Raw genomic sequence first — 22,648 nt, forward strand, 5'->3', positions numbered from 1 at the left:
TTCTGCTTGACCTGTCCGCAGCATTTGATACCATCTCCCACCAGATCCTGCTCAAGCGGCTTGAGGATGTAGGCATCTGAGGGAAGGCTTTAAAATGGTTGACCAATTTCCTCTCAGATAGAACCCAAACCATCAATCTGGGGTCCTTTAGCTCACAGACCACCAAAGTCACCAAGGGGGTACAGCAGGTCTCGTGTTTGAGCCCTACATTATTCAACATCTACGTTACCCCCTTGGCTAGCTTACTGAGGCAATTAGGCTTCATTCCCATCTCCTACGCCGATGACATGAAACTCCTTCTCTCCTTCAATAAAACCGACAACATGCAATCCACCATATCGGAGGGTATGAAAGGTATCACACATTGGATGAGAGAAAACCTCCTTCAGCTCAATACTGACAAATCTGAAATTAAGCTGTTCGGAGACGCTAATGTGAGATGGTCCCCCAGCTGGTGGCCTGAGGAACAAGGATCAGCGCCCCCCCAAACAGGTGGTGAAAAAATTAGGAGTTAAACTTGACCAAAAACTTACATTAGAGGTGCATGTGAATAGCACAGCCGGGGAATGCTACCACACACTTAGCCTCCTACGTAGGGTCTTCCCTCTCCGGCCAAAATCTGTATGTAAAACTCTAGTTCAGGCGCTGATCCTCAGCCGCCTGGACTATTGCAATGACCTGCTGATCTCTGCAAAGGAATCCTCTCTTAGAAAACTGCAAGTGGTCCAAAAATCTGCAGCTCGACAGGTAACCAATGCACCCCCAGAACCGCATCTACCATGTTACTTCAAAAACGACACTGTCTTCCAGTGAAAAAAGGAATACAATTTAAAGTCTGTTGTATGGTATACAAATCCCTAAACAACATGGGATCCAGTTATCGGACGAAAAAATTGGTCAGATATATACCATCCAGACCCCTGCTGTTGGGTCACCAAGGATTCCTTCATACCCCACGCTTCAAACTAGCCAGCATGGGCGGTAAAGCATTCTCCCACTTTGCCCCGCGATACTGGAACCAACTCCCCATTCAGTTATGCCAATGTACCAACCCCTCCTGGCCTTCAGAAAGCTGCTGAAAACGGCACTGTTCTAAACTATCTCCTGGATTGGTCACTAGCAGTCACATTGCGGAGATACCCCGGTGGGGGTGATTCGGGCGTTATAGAAATCATATAAATAAAATAAATAAAGGGGCAGAATAGAGGTCATCAACTAACAGAAAGGGGCATAACAGAGGTCAGAATCAAGCAACAAGAGGCAGAATAAAGGTCAGAAAGACGCAAAATAAAGGTCAGAAAGAGGCAGGATAAAGGTCAAAAACTAGCAGAAAGAGGCAGGATAAAGGTCAAAAACTAGCAGAAAGAGGCAGGATAAAGGTCCAGAGCGAGCAGAAAGAGGCAAAATAATGGGCAGAATGAGCTGAACCACTGAGAGAGACAGGCACACACAAGCAAACACACTCAAATATCCACTCAGACTCACACCCTCGCCCACACACTCATGCACCCACTCAGGGACTCATATACCCACTCAAAGATCTACTCACTCATGTTCCCATTCACAGATCCACTCTGAGACTCACACAACCACTCACACACCCACTTACTCACTCACTCAGAGACCCACACACCCACTAACCTACCTATACAGCCACTCACACACACTGTCGCAGAGGTTACAGGTAGGAAATAACAATTAAAAAACATCAAAATTCGTAGAACAAAACAAAGATTACAGGGACGTTTTGGTTAGGAAACAGATATTTTTAAAAACAGACATTCACAGAAAAAAAAATGTTACAGTGGCGCTCACATTTCACTCATACAAAACCAGAGAAATTCAGCAGTTAGTTACCTGAGCGAACTATAACTTACGTTATACACACGTTGTGTCTAAATATATTTTCCTATATTTTACACACACACCCACCCACCAATCTTGCTTTCAGTCAAATTGTGGTACGAAAACACCTACATTTCGATGTCACAGATGACACACTTGAGATTCTGGAAAACAGTGATGTCCTTCTGATGGTCTTACTTTATCAGTGGCCTAGGAAACTTTTGAATCTGGGATTATTGCACGACTAAGGGAGAGTCTCTTCACTTTGCACTCAAAATACCTGGCCACCCTTACGGGACCTAAGCCAGCTTCACAGGGGTACTGGTGTTCTTTGCACAGTGTACAGTCGGAGACTTCATTCGACGGATTTATGATCCCCTGATGAAGGGCTAATCCAGCCCAAAATGGGTTGGTATGGGACGGCTTCATTTTTGGTTTTTGAACAAGCTCTCTGATTTTTTACATTTGTACTGATTACTCAATATGGATATGAATGACAACTACCTACAACAACTTCAATGGTAATTGATGAATAAAAAACTGATTCCGAAATGTTGACGCTTCAATCGTGATCACGATTCATGAACTTTACTTAGGTTTATCCTTCGTCCTCCATCAGCCAAATCCCCAGGGTGCATGAATAACTTCAACCTAAACATGCGGGCCCACACAACCAAAATCCTATAAATGTCAATCTTTTAACTGCACCGCTTCAGGAATATCAAACATGTCAAGGCTTAATTTAACCAAGAGGGTCAATATTTAGTCCTAGCACACATCAACAGTGGCACTGCAACTCTGGTGTTACTTTTCAAAGAGACCCTTGAGAGACCCTTGCCCCTTCAGAAGGTGTTTTACCCATGACAATCAGTTGCAAGCACAAGAATATTTTTCATATCTGCCCCTTCTACAGAATACTTTTAGAAGCCATAATTATTTTCAAGAATCTTTCAACACATTTACAAAGCAATACATCTCCAGCAACCCATCTTGGCTGTTGGCTTCTTGGAAGCCAGAATCAAATCTCATCTGTTGCTAGAAATTTCAATTCCAAGGCAAAAGTGAAAACTTCAAACTATCTCCAGCTATGCACGAAAATACTAAAACTTCTTGCCAGAAACCCCAAGACTGAGCGTCTCTCTTTTCATTCAGCAAGTTATGAAGATCAACCATTTAAAGGAAAAAGGACTCCTGCTTTAGTCAGTTATGCTACCCTGTTAGTCTATGTTCTTCTCTTGCTTCATGTACCATACTACTCTATGTTCTTCTCTTGCTTCATGTACCATACTACACTACATAAATGTTAAGTCTACATTATATAAACAAATTGGGCACGCAAGCGAAAGATGGGAGCAAATACAAAATGGGGTATTGTTGTAAGCGGGAATGGTGATATGCTCAAAGGGAAAACCACTGGTCAAGCAGGGGGAGGGGTAAGAACCATAAGGTGAGACACTGAGAGCACAAGGAAAGACACTAGGGGTACAGGAGAAGAAGGTTTTTTTTTCTTCCATTTTTAATGTTTTGAATTAATGCAAAAAAAAGCTCTGGAGGGAATCAGAATGACTCACAATACATGGAGCAATGATTTTGACGGTAACAGTTGTTTTGTATACAAGAAGAAGAAGACTTTGCACTTTCATTTGATCCTCTCTTCCAAAATATGCAGGTCGCCATATTATTTCTAACAGACATTACCAGTATACATTTTCCAAATAAGCAAATGAACAGTCTTGAAGAAAACATGCAGATTATTCAGGATCACATGGCCATTTTCAAAGGCAGATTACTAAGTCTGCAGGTAACGTTAGATCAATGGGAGATGTGGCACAGGACATAGAGGTTATTAATGGAAATCGGGCATTTTCAGAGATCGCTTAAATTGGTTCAAAAAGTTCCAAGTAGAGAGTTGCAGGACTTCTGCAGAAGGCCTGAAAAAAATTGAGAAGGGAGGGGGTCTGAACCCTTGGTCAAATGAGGTACACAAAGGAAGTGTGTTTGTAGGGGTGCCCAAGAGGAGGAGATCCAGTGGTATGTAAGGGAGCCACTATGAGGATTGGTGTGCAAGTAGGAGCACAAAGGTTGTAGGGTGACAGTGAGCCAGCAAGGGGTGTGGAGTGACTGTGGAAGCACTAAGGGGTGAGGGCCGCCAGCGGGAGCGCAAAGGGGTGTGGGGCAGGAGCGCAAAGGGGTGTGGGGCGGGAGAGTAAAGGGGGGCTGGAGAGTAAAGGGGTGTGGGGCGCCAGCGAGAGCGCAAAGGGGTGTGGGGCGCCAGCGGGAGCGCAAAGGGGTGTGGGGCGCCAGCGGGAGCGCAAAGGGGTGTGGGGCGCCAGCGGGAGCGCAAAGGGGGGCGGGAGCGCAAAGGGGGGCGGGAGCGCAAGTGAGAGCGCAAAGGGGTGCGGGGCGAGAGCGCAAAGGGGTGCGGGGCGAGAGCGCAAAGGGGTGCGGGGCGAGAGCGCAAAGGGGTGCGGGGCGAGAGCGCAAAGGGGTGCAGGGCGAGAGCGCAAAGGGGTGCAGGGTGAGAGCGCAAAGGGGTGCAGGGCGAGAGCGCAAAGGGGTGTGGGGTGAGAGCGCAAAGGGGTGTGGGGCGAGAGCGCAAAGGGGTGTGGGGCGCCAGCGAGAGCGCAAAGGGGTGTGGGGCACCAGCGAGAGCGCAAAGGGGTGTGGGGCACCAGCGAGAGTGCAAAGGGGTGTGGGGCACCAGGGAGAGCGGCAAAGGGGTGTGGGGCACTAGGTAGAGCGGCAAAGGGGTGTGGGGCACCAGGGTGAGCGGCAAAGGGGTGTGGGGCGAGAGCGCAAAGGGGTGTGGGGCGCCAGCGAGAGCGCAAAGGGGTGTGGGGCACCAGCGAGAGCGCAAAGGGGTGTGGGGCACCAGCGAGAGTGCAAAGGGGTGTGGGGCACCAGGGAGAGCGGCAAAGGGGTGTGGGGCACTAGGTAGAGCGGCAAAGGGGTGTGGGGCACCAGGGTGAGCGGCAAAGGGGTGTGGGGGCACCAGGGAGAGCGGCAAAGGGGTGTGGGGTGCCAGCGGGAAAGCAAAGGGGTGTGGGGTGCCAGCGGAAGAGCAAAGGGGTGTGGGGCACCAGCGGAAGAGCAAAGGGGTGTGGGGCACCAGCGGGAAAGCAAAGGGGAGTGGGGCGCCAGCGGGGAAGCAAAGGGGAGTGGGGCGCCAGCGGGAGAGCAAAGGGGTGTGGGGTGTGGGGCGCCCGCGAGCGGGAGCACAAAAGTTGTTTGGATGCCAGCGGAAGCGCAAGAAGTGAGGGGGTGCTAATGGCATCACTAGAACAGCGTGATTTCAATTGCAGCAGAAGTAGCTTGGGGAGGGGCAATTAGTGCACAAGAAATTTAAAGTGCTAAAATATGCACAAGAAATGTGGGATGCCAACCGAAATTTAAAGTGCTAAAATATGCACAAGAAATGTGGGATGCCAACTGGAGACTAAGGGATGTGGGAGCACAAGGGGTTTGGGTTGCCAGCGGGAGCAGAAGGGGTGGGGGCTGCCAGCGGGAGCAGAAGGGATGCAGGGTGCCAGCCAGCGGGAGCAGAAGGGATGCAGGGTGCCAGCCAGCGGGAGCAGAAGGGATGCAGGGTGCCAGCCAGCGGGAGCAGAAGGGATGCAGGGTGCCAGCCTCCGGGAGCAGAAGGGACGCAGGGTGCCAGCCTCCGGGAGCAGAAGGGACGCAGGGTGCCAGCCTCCGGGAGCAGAAGGGACGCAGGGTGCCAGCCTCCGGGAGCAGAAGGGACGCAGGGTGCCAGCCTCCGGGAGCAGAAGGGACGCAGGGTGCCAGACAGCGGGAGCAGAAGGGACGCGGGGTGCTAGCCTGCGGGAGCAGAAGGGACGTGGGGTGCCAGGAAGCGGGAGCGCAAGAGATGCGGGGTGCCAGGCAGCAAGAGCGCAAGAGATGCGGGGTGCCTGCCAGCGGGAGCGCAAGAGATGCGGGGTGCCTGCCAGCGGGAGCGCAAGGGATGCAGGTTGCCAGCCAGCGGGAGCGCAAAGGGTGCGGGGTGCCAGCCAGCGGGAGCACAAGGGATGCGAGGTGCCAGCCAGCGGGAGCACAACGGATGCGAGGTGCCAGCCAGCGGGAGCACAACGGATGCGAGGTGCCAGCCAGCGGGAGTACAAGGGGTATGGGGTGCCAGCGGGAGCACAGGGGACATGGGGTGCCAGCGGGAGCACAGGGGGCATGGGGTGCCAGCGGGAGCACAAGGGGCATGGGGTGCCAGCGGGAGCACAAGGGGCATGGGGTGCCAGTGGGAGCACAAGGGGCATGGGGTGCCAGCGGGAGGGCATGGGGTGCCAGCAGGAGCGCATGGGGTGCCAGCAGGAGCGCATGGGGTGCCAGCGGGAGCACAAGGGGCATGGGGTGCCAGCGGGAGCACAAGGGGCATGGGGTCCCAAAGTTAGTGCAAGAGGCGTGTAGTGCAAAAGTGAAAGAAAGAAGTGTGCGGTGCCAAGGGGAGGACAAGAAGTGTGCAGTGCCAAGGGGAGGGCAAAAAGTGTACTGTGCCAAGGGGAGGACAAGAAGTGCACCGTGCCAATGGAAGAACAGGAGTGTTGGGCCGATAGAAGCACGGGGGGGGTGTGGGGTGTTAATGGGAGCCCAAGGAATGTGGGGTGACAGATGGCTGGCAATGGAACGAAGTACCTGAGCCTGCGAGGGGACTGGAGCTCAGAGGGTGGAAGGTGGGTACTCAAAGCACATTAAGGGGGCCCTACGTTTGCAAATGACACGTGGGTTCTTTAAAATATCGAAAGTGGGCGTTGCAGGACGATAGAAGACTAGTAATGAAGTGTGTGATGGAACTATGGAAGGGTGGTGTCTGAGGTAGACGCTGGCAGAATGGGGCGTGGGCGAACACTTGCAGAGTGGTGTGTGGAACACTTGCAGGGGAGTCTGAGGGGATACTAGCAGACAGGAGTAGGAGGAGATACTAGTAAGCAGAGTGAGCCTCAGGAAACAGTGGCATAGCATGGATTCAAGTATACAAGTGGGCTTAAGTGTCCATGGGCTTAAGCGTGCACGTGCTAAGTATCTCCTCCCCTGACCCCACTTCAACCTCCAACTACCTGCAAGCTCTGCTCCCCCGGTAGCTGTGCGGCCCGCAGCAACTCCAACACGCGCCCGTTATTAGCAACCTTCTTGCTGCTCTCGGTGTCACAGAAAGTGAAGAGTTCGCCATAGTACCGCTGTTCGGCCTCGGTCAGCGTCAGCCCCTCCATGCTGCCCCCGCGCTTCGCTCACTGCCGCCCAGGCACCAGCGCCATTCACTGCGCTCGTGACGTCACGGTACCGTCTGACAGCCCAAAAGGCACCCGGATGTGCGCCCCGCAACTGCACCCTTCACGAGCCGTGTCTGAGCTAATCGTCAGTGACGTACAGGGCCACCTACGGGTTACTCCAGGAACTGTAGCCGGTAGAGTCTGGCCTGATCTCTGCTCTCTGTAAAAAGCCCAAGCTCTCTAGAAATGACTCTAAAACAAGCCCAGCCCACAAAACACAACTGAAAAGCAACACATTTCACAGACGCTATCAGATCTCTTGGGAATAAGAAGTTTGGCTAAATCAGCCGTCTGTCTGTTTTTTTTTATAAAAAAAGATTTTGAACACTATTTTGTGATATTGTGAGTGACGGTGTTGCTGCAAATTGCAGGTTCCACTGCCACTAAAATCGCTTGGGAGATTATTAATGAACCTTATGTAAAAAAAAATGTTTGTTAGCTAAATCGCAAAGATTCAAATGGTAAGGAGAATCATTTTTAACTTCGTCTCTATTCTATAAATGTCCATGTTATACATGCATCTGACCTATGCTATTACAGAGAAAAGTCAATTCAAGTATACATTTATGTGGACAAAATAATAATGCTATAACACTCAGAGGTTGGCAGCCAACTGTAGCTTAGCCATTTTACGAGCACTTAAGACATATAGGAAGTAAAGTATCACACCGAAGTGAGCAAAAGTATGCTTTATTCACGTCTTCAGCTCTGCCACACCGAGAAGACAAGCAGTTGCAATGTAACCAGTCTCGCATTTGTGAAAGTTAGAGCTATTGGCGTTGTAAATTATAATATTTTTTACTTTCGTTTTTTTTTCGTCTACAGTGCTGTGATTATTTAGAAAACGTGAGTTAGAGCTATTGGTGTTGTAAATGTAAATATTTTGTATTTATGTAATGTGGAGTGGATGTATGTGGTATGTGTAGAGAGCCACTCGGGCTCTCCCATACTTTGTAGCACTTACACACACGCACGCACGCACGCATACCCCGGGGCGGGCTCGCGCCGGGCTATAAATAAATAAAGCGGAAGACCGCTCGGGGTCTTTCCGGCTAACTGTTAACTGTGGTCAGCGTGCTTTCTTTTCAGTGATCCCCTGCCACGTGTTAGACCCCGACCTAACACTCCACATTGGCGACGAGGCCGGCCTACCTGTGCGTGTGCCTGGCTGCCTCGGTCCGTGACTCCGCAGAGAACCTGCCTCCTGCTGCGGTGCCCACCCGCGTGCTGTACTGCGCTGGTCCCGCTCCCAGACCCGCCCACGCGTCTCCCCGCCGGGAGCGCCTTTAGCTGGCGGGCCTCGACACGAGCCAGGAGCTGCCCTGCTGCCGCCGGAGGTGCGGGTGAGTCTGTCCCCCTCCCGCCCGCGCAGCCTCTCCACGTGCGCTCGCCCCACCATCTGTGCAGTCCCAGCCACAGCGAAGGAGCGCTCGCTCTGTCGAAAGAAACGGCGGCGCGCCCGCTGCGCCACTCGCACCACGTGGCCAGAATCGGCCCAGCGCTTGAGGACGACTCCGAGGCTGTACCCTCGTGCAGCGCTACGCTCGTGCGTGCCGACCCTCGGCCCTGACCCCGCAGAGCGCCTGCTGACAGGAAGGAACTGCTCTGAGGTTCGAGGTCTCCAGAGCCGGCGGCCTAAACGCGCTGGGGGTGAAAACGATAAAAAGCATAGGCAAAAGCAATTCGCCTATAAGACTTCTCCAAAGCATCTATCTGAGGACCAGGATAAGCATTAATGTTTTGCCTACAGTATTCATCCAAGGCATCTCTCTGCAGACAAGCATAAGCAATATCAAGCCACCTACTGTGAAAACAAGCATAGGCAACGGCAACTCGCCTGAAGGTACTCATCCTACGCACCTTCTCACTTCTGGTGTCTGCCACGTATTCCTCGGGATCACGATCCATCCGCAGTCTACGCCCGTAAGGGACTCAATGGACAGAGGGAACTCCCCACACGCCACCACACATCAGTCAGCGCACATACCTGGACTGACTCCCCTGGTGCACAGGCATCAACCAACCTGCAGTTGGGAAGCCTCCTCGCTGAGCCATGTCGGTGGTAGCGCCAGGAGCTAATCAAGATGGGGCGGGTCAAACCCCTCCCGCAGCGACCGCGCAGGCTCCAGCGGCACAGGCGTTGCCTCCACCGGGACCCAACCAAGCTGGCGCCAACGTGCCGATGCCACCCACCCACCTACACTCGGGCTCAGCACCAATTCCCCCATTCAGCGAGGCGGCGGACCCTGCGACGGCGGCTCCGAGATGGAAGGCGTGGGTTGGGAGGTTAAACCTCTACTTCAAGGGCACCAGGGAGACGGACGGAACAGTGAAAAGGTCACTCCTCATTCTATATGGCGGACCGGAAATCTATGATCTATTCGAGACGCTGCCCAACACCGGACAGGACCACGACTATGATGCCGCAGTCGCAGCCCTAAACACACACTTTGATCCACAACTCAATACTGACTTTGAGAAGTTTAAGTTCAAAAGAGCATGGCAAACGGAGTCTGAGTCGGTAGACATGTACTACGCCCGGCTACGCCGGCTCGCCAGCACCTGCCCGTTCACCAACCCACGGGAGGAGATACGTGACCAGATCATAGTGGGCTGCAGGTCGAAGCTACTCAGGAAGCTCATACTCCGCCAACCGGGCATATCGCTGGATGAGATACTAGCCCTGGCCAGATCGCACGAACTGTCCGACGCAAGGGCGGAAGAAATGGGAGCTGCGCTACGCACTCCGATCATCTCGCCGACAGCCTCCAGAATGACACCCATCAAGGAGGAGAGGGTCGACGCAATCCAGAGACGACCCGTGGCTGCCCGATCAAGAACCACACCGCCTCGGGGCAACACATGTGGTTACTGCGGTGAAGACCATTCGGCAACCGCGACGTGTAGTGCAAAAGGAAAGACGTGTCTCAAATGCGGGCGGCTCAACCACTTCGCTGCAGTATGCCACGGAGGAAAATACAAACAAGCTGGCCAGAGATCCAGGACGCTGGCACAACGGGTCAGACAGCTGTCAATAGACCAAGAATCGCCCCCACCAGATCACCAAGCCCAAGACAGGAGACCGCGGTATGAAGACGAAGAAGACGATGAGATATATGTCATCTCCTATGTTAGCAGGGCCTCCACCAAAAGAAGACCTCCGCCCGTGTGCTCAATAGCCGTCGAGGGCACGGAAGATGACGGCCCTCATAGACACAGGGGCGTCAGTAAACGTCATGGACTCCACTCCGACCAATATGAGAAAATGTCCCCCAAACCTCCGCTTGCACCTTCCACCGCGAGGATCTACACATATGGTGGCACGGAGCCGCTACCACTAAGAGGAGTCATTCAAACGACGGTCGTAAACGGCGACTACTCCACAGCAACGCGCTTCCACATCACGGAAGGAAAAAAGGCACCCTCCTGAGCTGCCACACCGCGGAAGACCTCGGTCTCGTGTTCTTTGCCAACCAGGTGCACCAAGCACATGCGGACTTCCTGTTGAGAGACTTCCCCGAGCTGTTCCAAGGCCTTGGAAAACTGAAGGTCAAAATGCTCGTTCTATCAGGAATCGATAGACTTCTTTGGCTACACGTGCACGAGGGAAGGACTGAAAGTTGACCCCAAAAAGGCGGAGGCGATCAAGGCAGCAAGCACTCCCAGAAACCCCACCGAAGTGCGCAGTTTCCTGGGCATGGCCACTTATTGTGGCCGGTTCATCCCTAACCTGGCCGATCTTGCAGAGCCCCTCAGAGCCCTCACCCGCGCAGACCGCCAGTGGGAGTGGACAGTGGCAGCCCATAACGCTTTCCAGAACATCAAGGCCAATCTCCTGGACACGACCGTGATGGCCTATTTTCAGCCCCGACGCAAGACGGAACTGATCGTCGACGCCAGCTCAGTGGGCCTTGGGGCGGTGCTCCTGCAGGAACATGGACCTGAAGTGTGGAAGCCAGTTGCGTATGCCAGCAAAGCGCTGTCGGATACCGAGACCAGGTATGCCCAGATCGAAAGAGAGGCCCTAGCGATCAAATGGGCGTGCCAGCATTTTCACTTATACCTGTGTGGGCAAGAATTCACCGTAGTTACAGACCACAAACCACTGCTGCCACTATTCACTGGATCTTCCCGGCTAGCACCACCTCGGATTGAGCGATGGGCGGTCCAGCTGCAAGGCTACAACTTTAAAATAGTGTTCCGGCCTGGGGCCCATAATCCGGCTGACTATCTCTCCCGACACCCTGATGCCATCAGCCAACACCCACTGCGAGATGAAGGCCTGGAAGCTGATGCTTTTGTCCACATGATCTCGACTGCAGCGTGCCCAGAACACATGACATTGAAAGAAGTTGGTGCCGCTACTGCTCGAGATGAGACACTAACGAGAGTCGGTCATGCCTTGGAAGGAAACAAGTGGGCCCACTTCCTAGACGGAGCGCCGAATCTTCGGCTGGAAGTCACCCATGCCCGCCAGCAGTTGAGGCAGATCCGGAGCGAACTGAGCATAGGAGACGAAGGGGTCATCCTCCGAGGACATCTCCTCGTCATACCCGAAAGCCTCCAACAGAAGGCCCTGGAGTTGGCACACGTAGGACACCAAGGCATGGCCAAAACCAAGGACCGTCTCAGGAGCATCGTTTAGTTCCCCGCCATGGACAGCCAAGTCGACGCAATGGTGCGGTCCTGCCATGCTTGTACTATCACAGGCCTGGACCCTGCTCCCGCACCTGTGATTACCGAAGATGCTCCACAGACACCATGGACACATCTCAGCATAGACTTTGGGAGTTTCCCAGATGGCAGACACACCTTAGTCTTGGTTGACTCCTTCTCCAAATTCCCGGTAGTTGAGATCATACCCTCAACTGCGTTTCCGCAAGTAAAAAAAGCGCTGAACCGCGTGTTTGCCACCCTAGGGCTCCCCGAGGAAATCAAATCTAACAACGGCCCCCCATTTCAAGGAAGAGACTTTCAGAGCTATCTAGAGAGCCTTCGGATCAAACACAGGAAGATCACACCCCTGTGGCCCCAGGCCAACGGGGAAGTTGAGAGACTGATGAGAATGCTCAACAGAGCCCTGAGAATTGCGGTGGACAATGGTGATGATCCGGAACTAGCTCTTGATCAATTCCTGGGAGCCTATCGGCAGACACCCCATAGCACCACTGTTGGACAGGCCACATGAAGGGCCGCTCTCCCCCGGCCCAACCAGGCCCGAACCAGCCACACAAGTACCACACACCACCATTGCACGTCCACCGTCCCCGCAGGGACCCCTACACTCGAACCTGTTGACCGCGTAGGCCGACCCACTACCGGCCTGCGCGCCCATCCTGGGCGCCATCTTGGACACTCCACCACGAGGCCGCCGGGCCCCCGATCGACCTCAACCCTGGGCCTGGCCAGGCCTCAGACATTCCGGCACCAACATCCACCCAGGAGGTGAGCGGGCTACTTGGTCAGTCAATGGGAGCAAGAGGTGTCGATGGCTCTCCCCCGCCAAGTACCGCTCGCCCATCGCCTCCCCGGGCGCTGGCTCCACCCCCCTGCTGGGTGTCTGAACCCCCTCATCCCGGACCTCCCGACCTCCAAGTGCGAGGGTCCGGACATCAAAGCACACCAGCCCTATAACTGGGGCAGCTCCAGAGCAGGACGGGAGTTGTATCTTGGAGTCGAGAGACGCAAAGAAGAACTCATCCTTGACGGACTACTGGCGCTGCCGTAGCTCTGTCTTGTGCACCTTCGTCTTGCCTGCTGGCACTGCCGCGGCTTTGGGAACCACCCTATCCTTCATCGTCGTCGGGACCTGCTGGCGTGGCCGCGGACCGTTGTAACCACCACCTTCATCGGGACCTGCTGGCTCTGCCGCGGACCGTCGTCTTCCTTCATCCATCTCGGGACCTGCTGGCTCCGCCGCGGCCCGTTCATCTACCCCCCCGAGCTCGAGGATTGAGAGCTATTGCCATCTTTTTAGTAACAAGACTGTCCCGCTACCCTCTTCCCAAACAGAGACCAGAATAGAGGGGACCCCTGAGTCCAGACCTCCTTGTACCATTCTACCGTACTTGAAGAATTCCCTATAAAGTATCGTTGAACTTTATCCTTGTGTGGTGTCCGTCTGTGGGGGGGAAGTTACTTGTCTGTACGATTCGCTGGAGACGGCTCTCCCCGGAGACCTCTCCCCTTATCCTCGGCCGACCCTCCCGGTCCGTCTAACATTGGTGGCCAGCGACGGGATCCGAATCACCGCATAAACCGTACAGAGAGTAGCTCACCCCACGGCGAATCACGATGTCAACTAAAGACAGCGGATCAACGGAGAAATTCCAGATGGAGAAATTGGACGAGTACAGCCATCGTGAACTTAAACAGTTCTGTATCGAATTAGGTATCGCTACCACCGGACTAAATACCAAAGATGACTTTAAGCAGGCCCTGGAATCTTGGGCAGAAACCGGGGCTGCCGGAACCCCCGATCAAGACATCGCAGCACAAACCCCCATGGCCCCTGAAGAACGAAGAACGGGTCTCTCGCCAGACGAGATCCAGGAACGAGAAAGAACCCGACTACACGAGCTGGAAATGGCCCGGCTCAAAATGGACGTTGAACTAAAGTTGGCCGAACAGAAAATCAACTTAGAGCACCTGCGTCTCCGAGAAGAAAGAGAGGAGAAACAGAGACAAAGGGAGCTCGAGGAAAAGAAACTGGCATATGAACATGAGCGGAAATTAGCTGAAATCGACCTACGCAAACAGAATAAAGAAGCAGGGGTGCCCGAGCAACCCCACACTCCAGGGGCAACAGAGAAGAAGGTACACATCCCCAAGGATGTCGTTCGAGAATACTTCCGAGAGGACGACATCCAGCAATGGTTTAAGGCCTATGAAATCGCTATGACTGCACACCGGATCGATAGAAGCGATTGGGGGGCCGGTCTGTGGGGGAGATTCCTCAATGAGGGCCGCGACGCCCTGCTGCAACTCCCGGACCACCAGATGACCTCCTATGACCATATGAAAGCTGCACTCCTCACCCGCTATGGCCTCACACCCGAGATGTACCGTCAGAGGTTCCGAGACTGCACCCGCATCCCAGGTACAACTTGGGTGGACTATGTCAATTACTTTACCTGAGCCTTCGAGGGCTGGATCAAAGGAAGCAAGGTCACAACCTACGAACAACTGTTCAATCTTATGGTATGGGAGCATCTGTCGAACAATTGCTTCATTGAACTTCGCCAGCACCTCCTCGACAGCAAGTTAACGGATCCCCGGCAGCTCGCAGCCGAAGCAGACCGGTGGGAGATCACCAGAGTGAGTCGAAATGGGTCCTCCGAACAGAACCGGAACAACAATGGTCAGCACCGTCCCCGAGGAGGTGGAGGCCAAGGACGCGGAAGAAGCAACGCTCCGGTCACCCCCACTACCAGCCCCACCCCCCCGGCCAACCGGGGCAGCACCCCAGCGCGACCGGGACATCGAGCCAATGTTACCTGCCATCGATGCCAACGAGTCGGACACTATGCAAACGACCCAAACTGCCCCCAGTACCAGAGCCCAAGACCCCGCCAAGTAGCCGCTGCTGCTCTGGGGGAGGAACAGATCTCAGAGGAACAAGAAGAATATGAACAGGAACACCAAGAATGGGAGCCAGCCGCCATGGCTCTCGCCTGCCTAGGGGGGAGAGACATGGTCCCGCGGGTCCCCCTACCCGCTAATACCCAGAAGTACAGCCAATGGGTGGGCATCAATGGACGCCGGGCTGAAGCCCTTCGTGACACTGGGGCCAGTGTAACAGCCGTCCGCTGTCACCTGGTGACCCCCGAACAATACTTACCAAACATTCTCTGCCCTGTACGTTCAGCCGATAACTCAGAAAGTCTGTGTCGGATGGCCTGCGTCCCCTTCGAATGGGGAGGGGTCTCCGGCATGTTGAAGGTGACGGTCCGAGATGATGCCCCCGTAGACTGCCTCCTGGGTAATGACCTGGAAAGCTCTCCTTGGGCAGCAGTCGAACGAAAAGAACACCTGGGGATGCTGGGCGTCCCGGACTGGGCGTGCGTCACCACCCGGTCCATGACCGCCCGTGCCAACACCCGCCCAGAGGAACTCGAATGGCCGGCGCCACCGCCTCCGGTCGCCCCCGCCGAAACCACCGACCGTGACGTCCCCCCCGACCCAGCTCAACCTCCAGACCTCGCTAACCTCGACCAGTGGCCTCAAGAGGGGGGGCCCACGCAAGAACAATTTCGCCAAGAACAAAAGACCTGTCCCTCCCTCGAGGGACTCCGCCAGCAAGCACTGGCCCAAAGCGCAGGGGATACCTCCGGAACTCACTGGGTCTACTGGGACAATGATCTGCTGTACAGTGAGCAAAGAATCGCGGAGCTGGGGGCCAGCCGAGTCCTAGTGGTACCCCTCCGTTTTAGAGACTTTCTGCTAAACCTGGCCCACGATGTCCCCCTGGCAGGACACTTGGGTCAAGACAAAACCTATAGCCGCCTGGTGACCCACTTCTTCTGGCCCAAAATGAGGGACAATGTACACCAGCATTGCCGATCTTGCCCCACGTGCCAAGCCAGTGGGAAGAGCGGCCGCAAACTGAAAGCCCCCCTGCAACCTTTTCCCGTGGTCACCACCCCGTTCGAGAGGGTCGGAATCGATATCGTAGGGCCCCTGGACCCGCGCACAAAACAAGGCCATCGATTCATCCTGGTGCTAGTGGACCACGCCACCCGCTACCCGGAGGCTGTTCCCCTGCTGACTGTGACAGCCCCGGTAGTCGGCCGGGCTCTGATGGGGATCTTCTCCCGGGTAGGCTTCCCCCGGGAGGTCGTCAGTGACAGAGGCACGAACTTTATTTCGAAATATATGAAATCTCTCTGGCAACAGTGCGGGGTTACCTACCGGTTCACGACCCCCTATCACCCTCAAGGAAACGGCCTCGTTGAGCGGTTCAACCGCACGCTCAAAGGGATGATCGGGGGGTTGGAAGAGCCCCTCCGTCGCCAGTGGGATGTGCTGCTGCCGTGCCTCCTCTTCGCATATCGAGAGGTTCCCCAGAAGTCCCTGGGCTTCAGCCCATTTGAACTGCTATATGGACACCCCGTGCGCAGGCCGCTCAGCCTAGTTAAGGAAGGCTGGGAGATGCCCCCTCTAAAGAACCCACCAGATGTTTTCCGCTACCTCCTAACACTCCGCAACCAGACCCGGCGATTCCGAGAACTAGCAAAAGCCAACCTAGAGGCCAGTCAAGAGGACATGAAAAGGTGGTATGACCGGAATGCCTCCTCCATCGAATTTGAACCTGGGCAACAGGTATGGGTGATGTCCCCCACCGAACCTTGCGCCCTACAAGACAAGTGGACAGGGCCCTTCAAAGTGGTCGAGCGCAAGGGTCCGGCTACCTATCTCATCGACTTGGAATCTTCCCGGAACCCCCTCCGGGTCCTCCACGCTAACAGACTGAAACCGCACTTTGTACGGACAGAACTCAGCCTCCTGATGGCCACAGACAATGGGGCTGAAGAGGACTCCGAGCCCCTCCCGGACCTCCTACGAACGCGGGAGAAAGACGGTTCCGTAGAGGGGGTCCGACTCTCAGAGGCCCTCACCCGAGAGCAACACCAGGAGTGCCAAGTTCTCCTGTCACAATTCGCCAGCCTGTTCTCCCTCACCCCAGGTGTCACTTCCTGGTGTACGCACGATGTGGACACGGGGGACAGCCCCCCTATCCGCCACCGGGCCTACCGCGTGCCAGATCGGGTACGGGCCTGCATCCAGGAGGAAGTAGCCAAAATGCTCATGCTCGGGGTCATCGAGCCCTCAGACAGCCCCTGGGCCAGCCCGGTAGTACTGGTCCCCAAAGCAGCCGCCCCCGGCACCACACCAGAACTCCGGTTCTGCGTCGACTACCGGGGCTTGAATGCGGTCACCAGGACAGACGCACATCCCATCCCCCGGGCAGATGAACTAATCGACCGCATGGGAGCTGCCCGCTACCTCAGTATCTTCGACCTGACGGCGGGCTACTGGCAAATCGGCCTCACACCCCGGGCACAAGAACGTTCTGCCTTTTCCACTCCCGATGGCCATTACCATTTCACAGTCATGCCCTTCGGCATGAAGAATGCCCCAGCAACCTTCCAACGGCTCGTCAATCAGGTCCTGGCGGGGCTCGAAGGATTCAGCGCCGCCTACCTAGACGACATCGCTGTATACAGCAACCAGTGGTCCGAGCACCTCCACCACCTCCGAGCAGTGCTGCACGCCCTTCAGCAAGCTGGCCTCACGATCAAGGCCAGCAAATGTCAAATTGGGCAAGGGTCTGTAACCTACCTCGGGCACCAGGTGGGAAGCGGCCTGGTGGCCCCTCTGCAGCTAAAAATTGCCGCCATCCAGTCCTGGCAGCCCCCCATTACCCAGACCGAGGTACGAGCCTTCCTGGGCCTCACGGGCTATTACCGAAGGTTCGTGAAAGACTATGGTACTATCGTGAGGCCCCTCACAGAGCTCACGTCAAAAAATCAGCCCCAGAAAGTCAACTGGACCCCAGAGTGTCAAGCTGCATTTGAACAATTGAAAGCCGCCATGTGCTCCGCCCCTGTGCTCCAGGCCCCCGACTACAGCCGGGAGTTCATCGTCCAGACGGATGCCTCCGACCATGGCATTGGGGCAGTCCTGTCTCAAGTGAACACCGAAGGCCGTGATCAGCCGGTGGCCTTCATCAGCCGGCGACTCCTACCACGGGAACAACGCTGGAGCACCATAGAGAGGGAGGCCTTCGCGGTGGTATGGGCCCTCAAGAAGCTCCGGCCCTACCTTTTTGGCACACCCTTTCGGGTACAGACCGACCACCGACCCCTGCAGTGGCTGATGCAGATGCGGGGGGAAAACCCGAAGTTACTACGCTGGTCCATCTCCCTACAAGGGATGGACTTCACAGTTGAACATCGGCCTGGGCCAGATCACGCCAACGCAGATGGCCTGTCCCGGTTCTTCCGCCTCGACGAGAAGAGTCCCCAAGAGAATGGGTAACTCTCCCCGCCTTCAGCTGGGGGGGACGCATGTTGGACAGGCCACATGAAGGGCCGCTCTCCCCCGGCCCAACCAGGCCCGAACCAGCCACGCAAGTACCACACACCACCATTGCACGTCCACCGTCCCCGCAGGGACCCCTACACTCGAACCTGTTGACCGCGTAGGCCGACCCACTACCGGCCTGCGCGCCCATCCTGGGCGCCATCTTGGACACTCCACCACGAGGCCGCCGGGCCCCCGATCGACCTCAACCCTGGGCCTGGCCAGGCCTCAGACATTCCGGCACCAACATCCACCCAGGAGGTGAGCGGGCTACTTGGTCAGTCAATGGGAGCAAGAGGTGTCGATGGCTCTCCCCCGCCAAGTACCGCTCGCCCATCGCCTCCCCGGGCGCTGGCTCCACCCCCCTGCTGGGTGTCTGAACCCCCTCATCCCGGACCTCCCGACCTCCAAGTGCGAGGGTCCGGACATCAAAGCACACCAGCCCTATAACTGGGGCAGCTCCAGAGCAGGACGGGAGTTGTATCTTGGAGTCGAGAGACGCAAAGAAGAACTCATCCTTGACGGACTACTGGCGCTGCCGTAGCTCTGTCTTGTGCACCTTCGTCTTGCCTGCTGGCACTGCCGCGGCTTTGGGAACCACCCTATCCTTCATCGTCGTCGGGACCTGCTGGCGTGGCCGCGGACCGTTGTAACCACCACCTTCATCGGGACCTGCTGGCTCTGCCGCGGACCGTCGTCTTCCTTCATCCATCTCGGGACCTGCTGGCTCCGCCGCGGCCCGTTCATCTACCCCCCCGAGCTCGAGGATTGAGAGCTATTGCCATCTTTTTAGTAACAAGACTGTCCCGCTACCCTCTTCCCAAACAGAGACCAGAATAGAGGGGACCCCTGAGTCCAGACCTCCTTGTACCATTCTACCGTACTTGAAGAATTCCCTATAAAGTATCGTTGAACTTTATCCTTGTGTGGTGTCCGTCTGTGGGGGGGAAGTTACTTGTCTGTACGATTCGCTGGAGACGGCTCTCCCCGGAGACCTCTCCCCTTATCCTCGGCCGACCCTCCCGGTCCGTCTAACAACCACAAAGTGCGCTCCTGCCCACGTGCTGTTTAAGAGGGCACCACGTGATAGCATTCCAACCGACAGCACCTGGACACCTGGGAATAGGGATGGTGAAGCCATTCAAGCCAGGAGACAACTCACCAACCAGAAGGCGAGCGAGTCTCGTCACGCCAAGGAGCCTACGCTGAAGGAAGGGGATACCGTAGTGGTGCGAGATCGCCACCCGGGGTGGAAGTATCGGACGCCCTACGAGCCCGAGACATGGGTAATTGAGAAGGTCCAAGGAACTATGATCACCGCCAGGAGAAATGGACAGTCAGTGACCCGCAATGTGTCGTGCTTTAAGAAGGCCCTGGAACCAGCTAAAAGACATCAAGAGATGGAATGCCCTGAGACAGGAAATGATGGCATTTGGGACTTGGAAGGCACGATGCCAAGATCGCCAAGAGACAGGCAAACAGGAGAAAGTCAGTCACCTCAAGCGACGCCTCAAAACATCGCGGCTAATGGTCATCGCCAAGGGGATACCCTCCGTGGAGAGAATGCAGTAGCGACCCCAGTCAGGGTCGCAACATCCCCCTGTGCCCGCAGTCAACAATACAATCTGCGTTCGAACCCAAGGCCTAGCCAGAGGCTGAGAGACTTTGTCTGGACCTCTCCGTGAGCAAAGAAAACTCCCGAACCTGCTGCAAGAACTGATCTAAATTAAAGGAGGGATGTAGAGAGCCACTCGGGCTCTCCCATACTTTGTAGCACTTACACGCACGCACGCATACCCCGGGGCGGGCTTGCGCCGGGGTATAAATAAATAAAGCGGAAGACCGCTTGGGGTCTTTCCGGCTAACTGTTAACTGTGGTCAGCGTGCTTTCTTTTCAGTGATCCCCTGCCACGTGTTAGGCCCCGACCTAACACTCCACAGTATGCAGTGGAATTATCTAGTTAGTGATTGTGCTGTTGATTTGTATTATGTGGTTTCTGGTTGAATTATGTGTAGGGCTCCCAGTTTTATGGTATTTCTTTTTTTACCATTTCCGTCTGAATTTATCCATATTTACTTTTTGGCCATTTTATCTGTATTTATCCATATTTATTTTGTGTTTTGCATATAAATGAAGTTGTGAAACTGTACATTTCCATATTTTACCAATAGACATGCTCTCATACATTGATGAGTGTCGTGTTTTAGCTATTTAAGCTGCCAAATATTACATAACAGCACATCCACTCGTAAATATTAGCATTATACCACAAATGTATGTTGACACGCAGTTATTTAAAGAAATTTCTACCTTTTAATTTCCCATGCTGTCCATTTGCTCAGCTGTTAGGCTAGAATTCATGAAAGACAGCACGGAGAGGCACTTAAAAGAAGCACCATTATCTGTATTTATCCACTTCTAAAATTAAATGCAGACAGAAAACACATTGTTTTGTGTCTGTATTTATCTGTAAAAATCAGTGAAAACGGAAAACAGGGAGCCTTAATTATGTGGTGTGGAATGGAAACATGTTGAGTTGATTTGTGTTGAACCTCGTGGCATTGAGTGAAATTATGCTGTTTGGAATTATGTGGCATGGCGTGGTGTGTGTTAATATGGATTGTTGCTATGTGGTATAGATTGGTTTTACGTGGGGTGTAGTTATTTAAGCGAGAGATAGGCTGGGTAAAGAAAGAGGGTGGAGAGATACAAGATGAGAGAGGGCGAGAGTAAAGAGAGAGGAGGAGGGGAAGTGACATGTGCAGCGCTTCCTGTGGAAGGGCCGGTCCTGTACTGAGCAAAGTTTACAAGTTACAGCCCGACTTTATTTTAACTCTGTTCGAGTGACAGCACTGCATGAGTGGCCTTTGCAACCAATTTAACCAGAGAAGGTTAACTGGCACGTTACCCCTTGTTTCCAATTTATTTGGAGCAGAGTTTTTTGGTTTTTTTTTTTGTGTTGCAGTTCTTTATTAAAGTTTCACAGAGTAAACCCCTTTGGAGCTGGGTAGAAGTTAGTAGGTAACATCTGTCATCAATACAACATATTCAATAAACATCACTGAGAAGGAAGCATGGCTGACTGGCTGTTGCATCGTATTAACAGAAAACAATATGTGCTGAGTAGTGGGGGGGGATGGGGAAGAGTAGGGGGAAAGGGAAGGGAGCCCGGTCTGTGGATTGGGGGCGCCAATATATAAGGGGCAAGTGGGTAGAGTGTATTTGTACGTTCTGCGCAGTGCAGTGTCTCTCCTGTGTCTGTGGGGTTGGCCTCTGTAGATGGAGGGTTGCATATCATGAGCATTGTTGTCCCCTAGAGGCAATGGTGTCCCACCGAGTGCAGTATTCACGGAGATGTCCCTGAGAACGGCTGGTCCTCTTTCGGGGTCTGGGGGAAGGGGAGAATGTCCAGTGATGGGTGTGCATGTAAGTGGGTGGGCATGGGTGTGGTGTTGTGTGCTCAGTGATAGTGCTGCTGGGAGCGGATCCAAGTTCTTAATGGTGCGTGAGAGACTAGGTGCACCGGTACTAGGCTGAGACAATTCTTGTCCTTGGGGAAGGGCAGCTGCTGGGGACCGAGGATGGGGAAGAGTGGCCCCCTTAGCCTCCGCCCCACCCCCGTCCATTGTGGACCCATGTAACTGCCAGAATGTGTACAGGTCATGGTGATGGGGGGGGGGGGGAGTGGCGGGCGGGGAAGGTTTACAGGTGCTTGCGGCAGAGTTTTACAAAAAAAGATGTATTAGGTGTTTGTCAGACTGCTTTTCATGGCTATCTCTCACAACTCCTTCCTCTTTTTGCATCACTTTGAATCCCAATGTATGGGTTCCCTCAGTAAATTTGTTCCAAATCTCAGCACTGGTGACACCCATCCTATGGGACTCCAACCTCCCTTGCCTCTTATTCCTCAATGTAATGTATAATATATAGTAAAACTGCAGCATAGCATAGCAGATCTGAACAGTACAAGATGGCATCTAGTTATACTGTATTTTCTAGGATAGCATTATAAAAAATATTAGCATAGCATTATGAAACAGCACCAACGTAACGTTGCCCAGGATCACACTGTGCAACTTAGTGAAAACGATAACATGCCGTAAAACATGAGCACAACACAATTTGAAGTAGATTGTGTCTCCGAGCTCCCTGCCTCCCCCCTCAGAGAAGGGGTGCATACCCCCCTCTGTCTTTAAACCTTCCTAGTACACTTCTCCTCTGTGGGGGGTAGGTGAGGCGGGGAAGAGCTGGGTACCGCTGAAAATGGAAAGAAAGTGACACGAGAGAGAGAACCAGTAGTGGAGGGGGCTGAGTGCGGTAAAACGAGATAAGAGTGTGGAGAGTGGGCAGGGAGAGAATGAGACGCAGAAAGGGAGGGGGTATAAGAAGGGAGAAAATAGGAGAATATAAAATGAAGAGAGAGATTGAGGAGATAAGT

At 54.2% G+C, this 22,648-nt stretch overlaps 1 protein-coding gene across 11 annotated transcripts in view; it reads right to left on the reverse strand.

The window, feature by feature from the left end:
• REPS1 (RALBP1 associated Eps domain containing 1) overlaps positions 1-7,305 on the reverse strand; it is a 1,025,500-nt gene extending 1,018,195 nt beyond the window's left edge. For 6 of the 11 annotated variants that reach the window (XM_078649362.1, XM_078649368.1, XM_078649361.1 and 3 more), the window contains exon 1: positions 6,912-7,251. In XM_078649362.1, the coding sequence (XP_078505488.1) occupies positions 6,912-7,064 (153 nt within the window). In that variant the 5' untranslated portion in view covers positions 7,065-7,251. Of the gene's footprint in view, positions 1-6,911 lie in introns of all 11 variants that reach the window. The other 5 variants (XM_078649364.1, XM_078649360.1, XM_078649359.1 and 2 more) reach the window with 3 other exon arrangements.
• Between the last annotated feature and the right edge of the window lie 15,343 nt (positions 7,306-22,648).

The sequence above is a fragment of the Lissotriton helveticus genome, chromosome 6, assembly GCF_964261635.1.
Source record: "Lissotriton helveticus chromosome 6, aLisHel1.1, whole genome shotgun sequence".
In the NCBI taxonomy this organism is placed as follows: Eukaryota; Metazoa; Chordata; class Amphibia; order Caudata; family Salamandridae; genus Lissotriton; species Lissotriton helveticus.